The following is a 12,412-nucleotide window of genomic DNA, read 5'->3' on the forward strand; positions in this document are numbered from 1 at the left end:
AGTGCTTTTCAACTGTTTCATTGAACATGTAGGTATAGTACATTAACTTCCAGGAAAGGAAGTGTAAAACTTGGCAAGATTTGCCTTAGTTTACACAGGCTTAAATTCTTTCAGTTGCTGTGACGCTTTATAGCACCTGCCCAAACTGGACCACATTCTTTCAAAATGTCTTTTCACATTGAGGTAGGGTGAAAAATCAAGGGAAAGAATTGACTGGAGGTTTATTTCCGTATCGTTACAGTTTTTAACTTCTTGAAAGTCCTTTAGATACATTGAGCCAGTAGTTACTGACTAATAAATGGTCTATTTAAAATTCACTTTTTTTTCAACCGGAGAATGTGAACTTCAAGTTTAATCGAGACGTAATGTTTTAGTACACTGAGTGGATGAAATGGTTCTCGCCATGCACCTTTTTGTAATGAGCAACATTGCGGACATGGAAATTCTAAAGCACTCCATATATTTATAGTAGTCATTATCTAGAGCACTCCGGGTATGAGCTGATGCGCGGTTGTTCTCTAAATGCTCTCAGGACGTTGAAAACAATTTCTGCATGGGACAGCATGAACTTTAAACGGCCTAGAAAAGATTTAACATCATCTGACCTGCTTTAATATAGTTAACTTGCTCGAAATATTCATGCTTGTATTTGTATATATTTTATTTTGTACATTCTAAACCAGTCATTCCCTATGCTTTTGTTTGGAGTGTGGTACAACTGTCACTGACTTGTTGATCTGCTGTAAGCACTATATGTACAATGAAGACGATTCATGAACATCTGAGTCTTTCTGTGAGGGCCGATATGAGTGTATGAATATGAACAGCGATTGACTCTGGGACATTATTCTGAAGATCATTTATATGGGGTTTTCTCATTAGCATGCCTGTCAGCGCTCCATTCTGAAGAGTCCTTCGCTGACAACAGCTGCCATAGCTGACACATCGACACACAGTGGATCTTATCAGACATTATATCACTGAAATAACCGGTACTATGAGCCACACATTACAATTACACTAAAGTGATGCATCTCTTTTCTATTAAAGCCATGTCTTGACTCTGTTTCTCACCAAAAAAAATGTCTCGTGTGTTGTCTTTGTATTTTCCCCCCAAAACATTTGTTTGCAAATGTATTTAATTAATAGTAACACCTTTTAAGGCCCATTTCTCAGAATGCACATTACTAGCATATTTGCTGTTTATTAGTACTTATACTGTACATCACTGCCATATTCCTGCACATATTACTGCCATTTTGCATGACCATATGTGACCATGGACCACAAAACCAGTCATCAGTAGAACGGGTTGTAGCAATAGCCAAAAATTCACTGTTTATGCATTTAAAGATTTTTCTTTTAAGCCAAAAACAATTAGGATATAAAAGATCATGTTCCATTAATATATTTAGGAAATTTCCTACCATAAATATATCAAACGTAATTTTTTTTATTAGTAAAATGTGTTTAAAAGTTAAAAGGTGATTTTCTCAATATTTAGATTTCATATCAATCCAATATAATTGACCTAATAATGTATGGTTTGACCATAACAAACCATACATCAATGGAAAGCTTACTTGTGTAAATGTTGTGTAAATCTCAATATTCAAAAACTGACCATTATGGCTGGTTTTGTGATCCAGGGTCACATGTTTTTTTCTGTTTTAATTAAGCTTTGATTTCAGCTTTTTTCAGCTTTTAATTTTAGTTTTCCATCTAATACACATTATTATTATTTTTTTTTAATTTAGTAAAAACTAAATTTTCTTTAACTATTTTGTCATTTGTTGTTGGTTTTATGGTTTTATAGCAAAAGCACAATGTTTACTCATCTTTTAATGACTCACATTTAATACATGAAGTGAATTCAACTTCAAATAGTGTATTTCCTACATTCTCCTTTATTAAGGCCCTGTGAACACTGTAGCTGCCATCAGCCCTGCATATAATCCACATTACTCTCTGGTATGGCCCAGCAGGGTCATGTCACAGACAGGTTGAACAACAAACCATTGTTCCAAATATAATGAATGTTATAAGGCATTTGGGCCCAACAGTTGCCACTCTCCAACTGGGGGTCTACTGGTAAGCGCAGCTGCCTGAAACAGGCAAATCCTGTGTCTCCTCCATGCCCTTTTAAGGAGACAGGACCCTGTCAAAGTGCTTGTGTGTGTTGCTGGCTTTGTTTGACCACTGGGCCTCCCACACAGCAGCGCTAATAGATCACAACCCAGTAAATATTGCCACAGTAGAATTACAACTGTTACTGTACATTAATAGCGCAACTGGGATACCTCAGTTCCTTTGCTTATCTTTCCTGAATGCAGTGAATGCACATTTTCAGCATTTCTTTCACAAGAAAGATGCTAATTCACACAGTATAAGTGCAAAGAAACCATTAGCAATGATCTCGTTTTGGTAGACAGTATCATCAGAGCTATAATAAGATGCCAGTATCAGTCACAGTACATGAGGGTTCAAGGGAATCCGAATGGATTGTGTTCTTTCAAGCTAGCATGAAAAACGGCTAATAATAGCACATTAACAAAGAGGCTTAAACTTTAAGGTGCTCAGAAATGCACCCACATAATCCAACTTTGGCCCAGCAGGCCAAAGCGTCTATAAGAAACTCCAGAAATCTGATAACAAAAGGTTAGAAAATGCTATCACACTGATATCACGCTCTTTTTCAGTCAGGCTGAAGCTTTGAGGATCACAAATAGAACGTTATCTACTGTTCACCGAGCCTGAAACAACACAAGATAACAAATACACGCCAAAACAGGAGGCAATGCTACCTTTAACACCGAATGGTCATTCTAAGGTGTTGAAAGAAAACGTAATCGTTTATGAAAGGCATATTTTGACCCGAAGTACATGTGTTTAACGAAAACCATCATAGCGAGGTTGTTTTGTCATAGTGTTGAGTGAAAGAGATAACAGTGAGAAGGTGACAAATAAGGAGCTGGAGCCAGGCAAGCAGCACCGAGGAGCAGCACTGATGTGTATCCAGGAGCACCTGTCACTCAACATGACCCTAAAAGGACAGAGCTGGGCCAATCAGAGAACAGCAGTTGCAGAGAAAGGACACGGGTCCTTCTTAACACCCCCTACACCTCTCAGCTGTCTGGCATGTTGTGGGCCCGATCACATACCAGGGCCCAGGCCATTTGACAAAGGTGCTGTTACTCAGTCAGGTCTGGCTCCTAAATGTGACCCCACACATCTAGTGTTACATCCTTCCAACTGCCTGTGAAGTCAAATCATTTTTTGACATTGCATGTCACAGGGACCTTACACATATTGTATATTGTTCTGGGTCAAAGGTCATGACCTGTGCTTTCCTGACATTCTTATTGGTGCAAATAGCAGCTCAAACCTGTTATTTTCACATTTCTGTGTGTATAATGACACTCTTTTTCATTTGCTATTGTCTTATGTTTAAATACAGTTATTATTGGACAATAAATGGTCAATATTAAAATCATGTACTAAGTTAAAAATAAAACACTACAAATTAAAAAACAATCATTTTAAATGCTTCAAGTGAATTTAATTCAGTGTTATTTTAGGATTATATTTATATGATATTAGTATTTATCAATATTTTGAATGATTTTATAATTTTAGTTTTCTAATTTAGCTTAGGCTTTAATAATTTTGTTATGTGCTTTTGTCATTTTTTATTCATTTTTAATTAATTTTATCTTCTTTCTTAGTTTGAGTTAACAGCACGAAAACATTCAGTATTGGAGTTTCGGTATTACATTATAAAGTACACAATGAAACTGGATATTAAATTTGTTTTGCTACAGAAGAATAATCAAATTATTCGTGTTTTAGAAGATTCATTTTAAATGTGTTAGATGATGGCAAAGATGATCTAAATGTAAAAATGCATAACCAGATTTTTAATATCTGCCAAAAATCTCTAATGTTGTCTGATAACCATTATCCTTACAAGAATGGCATCCGTTAACATAAATTTTTCTTTAGCCACATAAATAGATCAAATCCATCCACAATTCCTAATAATAAAGCACTAATTTATGTTTTTGTTTGTTTGCTTTTGTCACAAATAACAGAACATGACATAAAACTTTTTGTTAAAACATATGGAGAACAATCAAAGAATACTACTTGACTTTTTTTGGCCTTCCATTTGGCTCTGAAATCACAAAACAGTTTTCCACCGCTTATTTGCTCTCAAAGAGGATCTGTCACCTCTTAAGAAACATCTGTCCATTTTGGTAAGTCCATGGAGTACAGGCTATACTTGCTGTGGGCCAATTCTTATTTGGTATTGCTTGAACTCCAGATCCCGCCCATGAACCCAAGCCCCCCCAACACTAGCATATTTAAAAGGCATCCTTCTCCCATGCCCTTCATCCCAGCGGAAGCCCCAGTCTTGTGCTACAACTTGGTGAGTGTTTGCTACTACCTTTATCTCTTTGGACTACTTCAGGGACGATAGAGAGAGATTTGAAAAGGAATAACCCAACACTTCATCTCCTACATGGGAAGGACCATTAATCTCTGGAACTGTTGATGCAGATGGCGGATAATTGGCCGAATTTACATTGATGGTCTTAGCAGAAACTACTAACAATATAATTGCTCATTCTTTGTGACTGTACCTGTAATAGTAAATAGAGAAATGTAGGAGAATGGATAGTTGCCCATTGCTAACACGAACAAATAATGCTTGAGGTGATGAAAGACAGCAGAAATGAGCAGTTGTAACTGGTTGTGCGTGATTGACTAAAGGATTCTTTGGGTTAGAAACAACATCTCATAAGGGTGACTTGAAGATGCACTAATAAAGGGAGTCATCAACAGATGTAGTGAACTGACACATGCTGCCAATGGATCTCTTACAGGTTCTAGACAGCTGAGGAGGACACCCTTAGGTCCTGCTGTCATTTGTCATCAGACAACTGTAAAAACACTCGGTCAGGGGCTTCCGCTGGGAATGACAAGAGCTAATGCCTAAAATAGTTTAAAGAGGATCTGCTGTGCTGCTTTTGGCCTTTTGTTGACCTTACCTTGAGTGTTGTAATGCAGGTTTAGAAATGTTTCAGTGGACTGTAGAGGATTTATAGTTATAATATATTTATTAAAATGATTATTCAGCTTTTAACTTTAACTTATGCACTCTCCTAACACGTTTTCTTTCTCCTAGGACCATCCTACAAAAAAACAATCATGTGTGACGACGATGAGACTACCGCACTCGTGTGTGACAACGGTTCTGGTTTGGTCAAGGCTGGATTCGCCGGTGATGATGCTCCCCGTGCTGTCTTTCCCTCAATTGTTGGCAGACCCCGTCACCAGGTGGGCCTCCAAAGCATGTAGTAAATTCCTTGTTCCAGCCAACATATAGTATATTGGCTGTGGAAAATCATAGAAACTTTAGATGCTTGGTGGTAACCCATGACTCTTTTCCTTTAGGGTGTGATGGTGGGTATGGGTCAGAAAGACAGCTATGTGGGAGATGAGGCTCAGAGTAAGAGGGGTATCCTTACTCTGAAATACCCCATCGAGCACGGCATCATCACCAACTGGGATGACATGGAAAAGGTAGCAATTAATGGATTAATGCAGAATTGTTAATTGACTATTTTTATTATTAATTAAAAGCAAATATAAAAGAGATTTTATACATCCTGTGGTCACCCCCACGCATTCCTTCAATGATTTAATATATTTAAATGTTTTCAGATCTGGCATCACACCTTCTACAACGAACTGCGTGTGGCCCCCGAGGAGCACCCCACTCTGCTCACTGAGGCCCCCCTCAACCCTAAAGCCAACAGGGAGAAGATGACACAGGTAAACTAATGCATGGGTTTTCAAACTTTTTACAAATATGATGATGACCTATAGTGGCAGCATGTAATGGCAGCCATATATTTTCAAACCCATTTGTACTGTAAATTACATAAATATTAACTTTATTATTAAAAAATTTTTCATGGGTGCTCTAGCATCCCCTTGTGGCCCTTTAGACTTGGGTTTTCATAAAACCAAATTCATTTCGGTTATGTGTTTACCATTACTGGTAGTTTTTGTTATAATATTTAGAATTTTATTTTTCTATTTTCTATATTAATTTTATTTTGACGTTTCTGTAATTTTGTTGTGTTTTTGTATTTTTTTATTATTACATATTAATATACCTTTTAAGATTTAATTTAAGTTGTAGTTTATTTAGTTGTAGTTGTTTAGCAGGCTGCTTCAGCTTTAAATAAAAATAAGAAAACTTTCTCAAAAGGTTGCCTTAACAACTAGCTTATTTAGCTGTTTATTTTTAGTTAATGCTTGTATTTTTATGGATTTAGTTTTACTTAATAATAACCCTGGCTGAAACTATATTTTCCTCTCTTTTCAGATCATGTTTGAGACCTTCAACGTCCCTGCCATGTATGTTGCCATTCAGGCTGTGCTCTCTCTGTACGCTTCAGGCCGTACCACTGGTGAGTGTCCATAAAGTCACTGGAAGCAATATGTAACATTATAGGTTTTAATTCATATATAAGTCTGTAATACTTAGAAAGCAATACTTATCATGCCAATGGATCATGTTACAGGTATCGTGCTGGACTCTGGTGATGGTGTGACCCACAACGTCCCCATCTATGAGGGTTATGCTCTTCCTCACGCCATCATGCGTCTGGATCTGGCCGGTCGCGATCTGACTGACTACCTGATGAAGATCCTGACTGAGCGTGGTTACTCTTTTGTGACTACGGGTGGGTACTAGAAGAATTCTACTTATACAGGATTTTAAGAAAATTTAGCATATGTTCGTCTGGCCTCCAGAGAGGCTACTTTTTATGCATGCAAAATACATGCTTTCATCATGTTTTTTACCAGTTTAAAATATACTTGTTCTGTCTTCTCTTCCATAGCTGAGCGTGAGATTGTGCGTGATATTAAGGAGAAGCTGTGTTACGTTGCTCTGGACTTCGAGAATGAAATGGCGACTGCTGCCTCTTCCTCCTCTCTGGAGAAGTCCTATGAGTTGCCGGACGGACAGGTCATCACCATTGGAAACGAGCGTTTCCGCTGCCCCGAGACTCTCTTCCAGCCCTCTTTCATTGGTATGTTTTGGCTGGGCCTCAAATTACCTCATTGCATTACTCCATGTTGCTGTTTTTAGATCACAATTGTTTCTTTGCTAACATAGCTTGCAATGTTGCTCCTCACAGGAATGGAGTCTGCTGGCATCCATGAGACCGCCTACAACAGCATTATGAAGTGTGACATTGACATCCGCAAGGATCTGTATGCCAACAACGTCCTGTCTGGTGGTACCACCATGTACCCTGGTATTGCTGACCGTATGCAGAAGGAGATCACAGCTCTGGCCCCCAGCACAATGAAGATCAAGGTAAACATCCATCTGACTAAATGAGCTTGTTTATGTCATTTTACAGTCTAACTACATTCATGTTCTCATGCTCATCCTCTAGATCATTGCTCCCCCTGAACGTAAGTACTCGGTCTGGATTGGCGGTTCCATCCTGGCTTCCTTGTCCACCTTCCAGCAGATGTGGATCAGCAAGCAGGAGTATGATGAGGCAGGTCCCTCCATCGTCCACAGGAAGTGCTTCTAAACCTCAAATTATCTTCAATGCAATCCAACTAACCCTCCGTATGCATTCGTACTGTGCCTTGTGCTGTATATACATGTACTGTTGTAATAAAAGTCGTGATGTGTAACAGGCTCGCATTGTGTTTCATCTGAGTATTTGATGAAGAAAATGTAGCTATTTCTGGAACTGACAAATACAGCCTTTTCTATTTTTCTCAACAAAAGCTCTTAATTTATGTTCATCCATTTTAATTATTTAGCATGTAGATTTTTTTTTACATTTTTTTCAAAGGATTTCTAAAACTTTACAAACAAACTAAAACTAAACTAAAAGGCAGAGTATGAGTTAAAACGATTCTGAGTTGCATGTGAATGCACTGGTGATGTTCCATAAACATTATAATAATGCCTGTTCCTTAGAAAATATCTCCAGGGAAATTTATGAATTACTTATACACCATTAGCCTATTACTGTTGATTATTTTAAAGAGGAGTGAATTACATGAGAAAAAAAGAACCCAGTGTACAGGTGCTGTATTTGCTATAATTCGATTAAACTGCTTCATAACATTATCTGAATATGACGTCACATACCTCATAGCATTTGATTTATTTATTATTTAAAATAACATATTTCCTTAAACATTTTTCTTATAGCCTGAAGTCTATTCCTTATTTTCTTAAACGTTGCCCTTCTACCGTTCCCAATTAAACCCAGCAGCATGGTTTAACAGATAAACCAAGAGGTGAGATGATGATTCGCTGCCTGGCAACAGAGCAAATGAAGCTAGGAAGAGGAGGAGGACGGCATCTGTACTGAACCCGACAAACCTCTTTCTCAATCCACATTACATGGTAGGTTATCTTTGTATATTTGGTTAGCTGTTTATTCTCTATAGCTACACTAGCTGGGTTTTCAGTTTTGCTGTAATACGAATGTGCTTCTTAATTTGCGCTTATAAAATAATGGCCTGTTTTTATGAAGGCTGTTCACTTGTGACGTAGTTACAAACAGGGATGCGCGATTTCTCTGAGCTTAATAATATTTAAGTTATAATATTTAAGCATCAGAATTATAGTCATTTTTTACATGACTTCGGCGAATATAAAATCTTAATAAATAATGTTGCCTTTATTTTAAAACGCTGTTTTAGCAAAAGGCGTATCAATAATTTAAGACTAACGTTACGTGTTGTGTTTATTGTCGGTGTAGTGAACGTCAACGATGGGTTCGGCTCCGAAAATGGCACACACGGTTCTTCTGAGTGTCATCATAAGCTGGATGGCCGTCGTTTCATGCCGCAGTACGCGCACGGTGGATCAGGTGTCGGAGGCGGACATCCAGCGCCTGCTGCACGGTGTGATGGAGCAGCTGGGGATCGCGAGGCCCAGGGTCGAGTTTCCCGCGCACCAGGCCACCAACATAGTCGGCCCGCTCAGCATCCAAGGTAAGAGTTCCTCTGTATAACTGTAGGTAATTACACGTTTTTAAACATTTAAATGATCCCTGATGGTCCTAATAATAGTCTATTCCTCATTATTTGCTGGCCTTCATGTGTAAATTTACACTTTGTCCAATAGGTGGTGCACATGAGGGACTCCAGCATCTCGGGCCGTATGGGAACATTCCCAACATTGTTGCAGAGTTAACTGGAGACAGTGTTCCCAAAGACTTCAGCGAGGACCATGGCTACCCTGACCCTCCCAATCCTTGCCCTCTTGGAAAGAGTGGTATGTTGGACCAAATGCAACTGAATGCACAAATATACAGCAGTGTCACCATTCATATTTATTAATTGGCAAAGAAAATTAACTGAATATTTGATTTGAAGGTGTTTACCATATTCTCCTAAATGAATGAAAACTCAGAATTTTTGTGAATGATTTGTTTAAAAATGTGATGTTTTTATAGCTGCTGATGGATGTTTGGAGAACTCTCCAGACACTGCAGAGTTCAGTCGCGAGTTCCAGAAACATCAGCACCTCTTTGACCCTGAGCATGACTACCCTGCACTCGCGAAGTGGGTGAGTTCACACTTGACACCTTGAAAAAAAAAGAGATTAATTTAAGGGCTTTTTTACACTGGACTTAACCCCATGATATCGTCATTGTAAACTCTGCTTTTAACCCCAGGTAAAGTTAATGTTAAACGATGACTGGAGTAAAGAACAGACAGCTTCATTCTTACCTTTATAGTCCAAAAAGTCCATTCTGGAAAACTTGATAGCACAGTGTCAGCAATATATAAAATGAGGATGCACAATGCTAACGCCATCAAGTAAACAGGTTGCATGCTGCTATGTTTGATACTGCAATGACACTGACACAGCAAATGTTGCTTTACATTTACATTTATGCATTTAGCATGCATTTCAAGGACTCATGCATTCATTTTTTTATTTTACCAGTGTGTAATACTGGTGTAATGTAATGCCTTATAAATACATAAGATTAATTGTTAACCCTGGATAAATTATGAACAGTCTGAAACACGAAGCAAAGATAGCCCAGGATTCTTGTCTGTAGCAGACTGCACTAAATATCTTTTTTCATTCTTTCAGAATAAAGGACTGTTGTATGAAAAACTGAAGGGTGGGCCGAAAAGAAGTAAAAGGGTAAGCTAATTATATATTATATTATTTATTTATTTTCTCTGTTGGTTGCTTCGTTGTCAGTAGAGGCTCAAAAGCATAAATTATTAGATGGAGCCCTGTTGCATATAGATATTGTATTTTCAGAAAAAAATGTCACAGGATTTGTCACTGACTGTGCACTCTGTTTCAGAGTGCAAATCCATATCTGATGGGACAGAGGCTGGATAATGTGGTGGCCAAGAAATCAGTGCCACATTTCCCAGAGGAAGATGAGGTTGAAACTGCTACAAGCAACATCAAGACCTGAACATCGTGTTATTTATAAAAATCTGTACTATGAAAATCTTTTATTAGTTTCACAGTGAAGTCAGCATTAAATTATGTGCGATATTCAAATGAATAGTATTATTAATAGAGCAGCAAAGGTAGACTGTAACATAAATGATTATTCTCTTACCACAAATTTTGTTGTAATATCACTTAATCAAATAAAAACCATGTATATGTTCATGTGCAGATAATTGGAGACGAGTGTTTTTAACTTCATGATTCCTCTAGATTACAAACAACACAATATACATTCATCACAAGCTTCCCTACTCTCCTGAAGCACTGGACCATCCCCAGAATGCTGTGAATGATCTTAGACTGAGAGGAGGCGTGGACTGCCCCATTCTCTTAAATGTCAGCACTCAGAACAGAGCTCCAGACCTTATTTTGAATCTGACTCCGAGTTCTGTATCATTTGGTTCACCCTATTATTACTCGTAGTTTGTTATGGTACACAAAGACCTTTGTGAACATAGCTCCAGTCCATGCGAAGTTTGAACCATTATTAATCTGAGGTAAGTCTGCATATCTACTGGAGTATAGACTATTGGCATTTATTTTTTAAATGACATTTGTTTGATTCTTGAAATGTGTTTACAGAAATGAGGGATTGCAGAGAGCAATTGGCTTTCAAAATTTTGTAGGAAATATATATATATATATATATATATTAAACTTTGGTTGTGTTCAGTTGATATGTATATAAAATTATTTGATAAAATATATAAAGTTATAGCATTTTTTTAATTAAAAACTATTATATTTATATTTTTTTGTAGAAATAACTACCTATATTTTACTGTTTATTTAATGACATTTAATGTTATGTTTCTTTCTTCATGTGAAAGGATGACTAAAGACGCATTAGCTGTCACTATCGTGGTCTTGTGGCTGCTCTGCAATCCGGCTAGGATCAGGGGAAACGGGGGATTTCAAGGCGCCATTCCTCACCCAAATAAATACAGCCCAAACCAGTCGGAACACTCGCCGCAGACACCGCAGGCCAGCTCCAGGGGAATGGGACTGCCTTCGGTCGCGGACGAGGTGCTGGACTCCAGCCAGGAGGCTTTACACGTGACGCAGCGCAGTTACCTCAAACTTGACTGGTGTAAAACACAGCCGATGAAACTGATGATCTACGAGGACGGGTGCCAGCCGCTCGTCATCATCAACCGCTTTTGTTACGGACAGTGCAACTCATTCTACATCCCTCGACATGTTTATCAAGAGGACAGTGCGTTTCAGTCGTGCTCAGTGTGTAAGCCAAAGAGTTTCACTACAGTTACTTACACGCTCATCTGTCCCGGCCAGACTCCCAGCACGCGGAAGAAGCGCGTGCGCCGCGTCAAACAGTGCCGCTGTACTTCTGTCGACTTGGATTAAAATTAGCTGAGGTCATTGTTAGGTTTCTTTTGTCTTAAAGTCACAAATTCATATGACTGAATAATGTGGGAGTATGATCGATTTGTTTCCTCCATCATTAGTTGTTCAGTCATCAAAATGAGGCCTTTATATTGTGAAGAAATACAACTGATGCAATTAAATGTATTATAAAACAAGTTGGCTAAGTTATAATGCTATAAAATAGTGACATTTAAAAAAAATATGCTTATATTATTATAATATTCTCCACTGTGTGGAGCACGATTTGCGCATTGATGCAAATAGCTTATTTTGTGGCTTGATTTGTAATGTGGGATACATTACATATTAGGCTATTGATGTAAATAAGCATTCTCCCCCAAATCCAATTCATTAATCTTTTTCCTGGTCTTTAGTATATCATAATACAATGTAAAAAGAATGTGGTGCCAATTTATTGCCTTTTTAATCAACAAACAAGAAAACAAGTTAAATGCATGGAAAATTGTTTTTATATTAATA

The 12,412-nt window shown here is 37.9% G+C and overlaps 3 protein-coding genes across 3 annotated transcripts; all 3 read left to right on the plus strand.

Annotated features, from left to right (window-relative positions):
* The first annotated feature begins 4,339 nt into the window (after positions 1-4,339).
* actc1a (actin alpha cardiac muscle 1a) lies at positions 4,340-7,735 on the plus strand. Its single transcript, XM_026290983.1, has 9 exons — positions 4,340-4,429; positions 5,189-5,340; positions 5,458-5,586; positions 5,728-5,838; positions 6,398-6,482; positions 6,597-6,758; positions 6,918-7,109; positions 7,218-7,399; positions 7,482-7,735. The coding sequence occupies exons 2-9, from the start codon at positions 5,212-5,214 to the stop codon at positions 7,623-7,625; spliced, it is 1,134 nt and encodes a 377-aa protein (XP_026146768.1). The 5' UTR covers positions 4,340-4,429; positions 5,189-5,211; the 3' UTR covers positions 7,626-7,735.
* Positions 7,736-8,299: 564 nt separating this feature from the next.
* On the plus strand, positions 8,300-10,713 carry LOC113120875 (neuroendocrine protein 7B2). Its single transcript, XM_026290984.1, has 6 exons — positions 8,300-8,458; positions 8,817-9,051; positions 9,185-9,334; positions 9,516-9,628; positions 10,166-10,219; positions 10,389-10,713. The coding sequence occupies exons 2-6, from the start codon at positions 8,829-8,831 to the stop codon at positions 10,503-10,505; spliced, it is 657 nt and encodes a 218-aa protein (XP_026146769.1). The 5' UTR covers positions 8,300-8,458; positions 8,817-8,828; the 3' UTR covers positions 10,506-10,713.
* Positions 10,714-10,841: 128 nt separating this feature from the next.
* Positions 10,842-11,930, plus strand: LOC113120876 (gremlin-1). Its single transcript, XM_026290986.1, has 2 exons — positions 10,842-11,043; positions 11,377-11,930. Exon 2 carries the CDS (start codon positions 11,378-11,380, stop codon positions 11,909-11,911), a length of 534 nt encoding a protein of 177 aa, XP_026146771.1. The 5' UTR covers positions 10,842-11,043; position 11,377; the 3' UTR covers positions 11,912-11,930.
* The last annotated feature ends 482 nt before the right edge of the window (positions 11,931-12,412 follow it).

The sequence above is a fragment of the Carassius auratus genome, chromosome 20 (genome assembly GCF_003368295.1).
Source record: "Carassius auratus strain Wakin chromosome 20, ASM336829v1, whole genome shotgun sequence".
NCBI lineage: Eukaryota > Metazoa > Chordata > Actinopteri > Cypriniformes > Cyprinidae > Carassius > Carassius auratus.

Excerpts from the sequence above, each read along its gene's own strand:
- LOC113120875 (XM_026290984.1), top strand. The coding sequence starts at position 8,829 with ATGGGTTCGGCTCCGAAAATGGCACACACGGTTCTTCTGAGTGTCATC. Across the intron at positions 9,629-10,165 it reads ACCCTGCACTCGCGAAGTGG|AATAAAGGACTGTTGTATGA; the intron begins GTGAGTTCACAC and ends TCATTCTTTCAG. Across the intron at positions 10,220-10,388 it reads GGCCGAAAAGAAGTAAAAGG|AGTGCAAATCCATATCTGAT; the intron begins GTAAGCTAATTA and ends ACTCTGTTTCAG.
- actc1a (XM_026290983.1), top strand. The coding sequence starts at position 5,212 with ATGTGTGACGACGATGAGACTACCGCACTCGTGTGTGACAACGGTTCT. Across the intron at positions 5,341-5,457 it reads TTGGCAGACCCCGTCACCAG|GGTGTGATGGTGGGTATGGG; the intron begins GTGGGCCTCCAA and ends CTTTTCCTTTAG. Across the intron at positions 7,400-7,481 it reads CCAGCACAATGAAGATCAAG|ATCATTGCTCCCCCTGAACG; the intron begins GTAAACATCCAT and ends CTCATCCTCTAG.
- LOC113120876 (XM_026290986.1), top strand. The coding sequence starts at position 11,378 with ATGACTAAAGACGCATTAGCTGTCACTATCGTGGTCTTGTGGCTGCTC.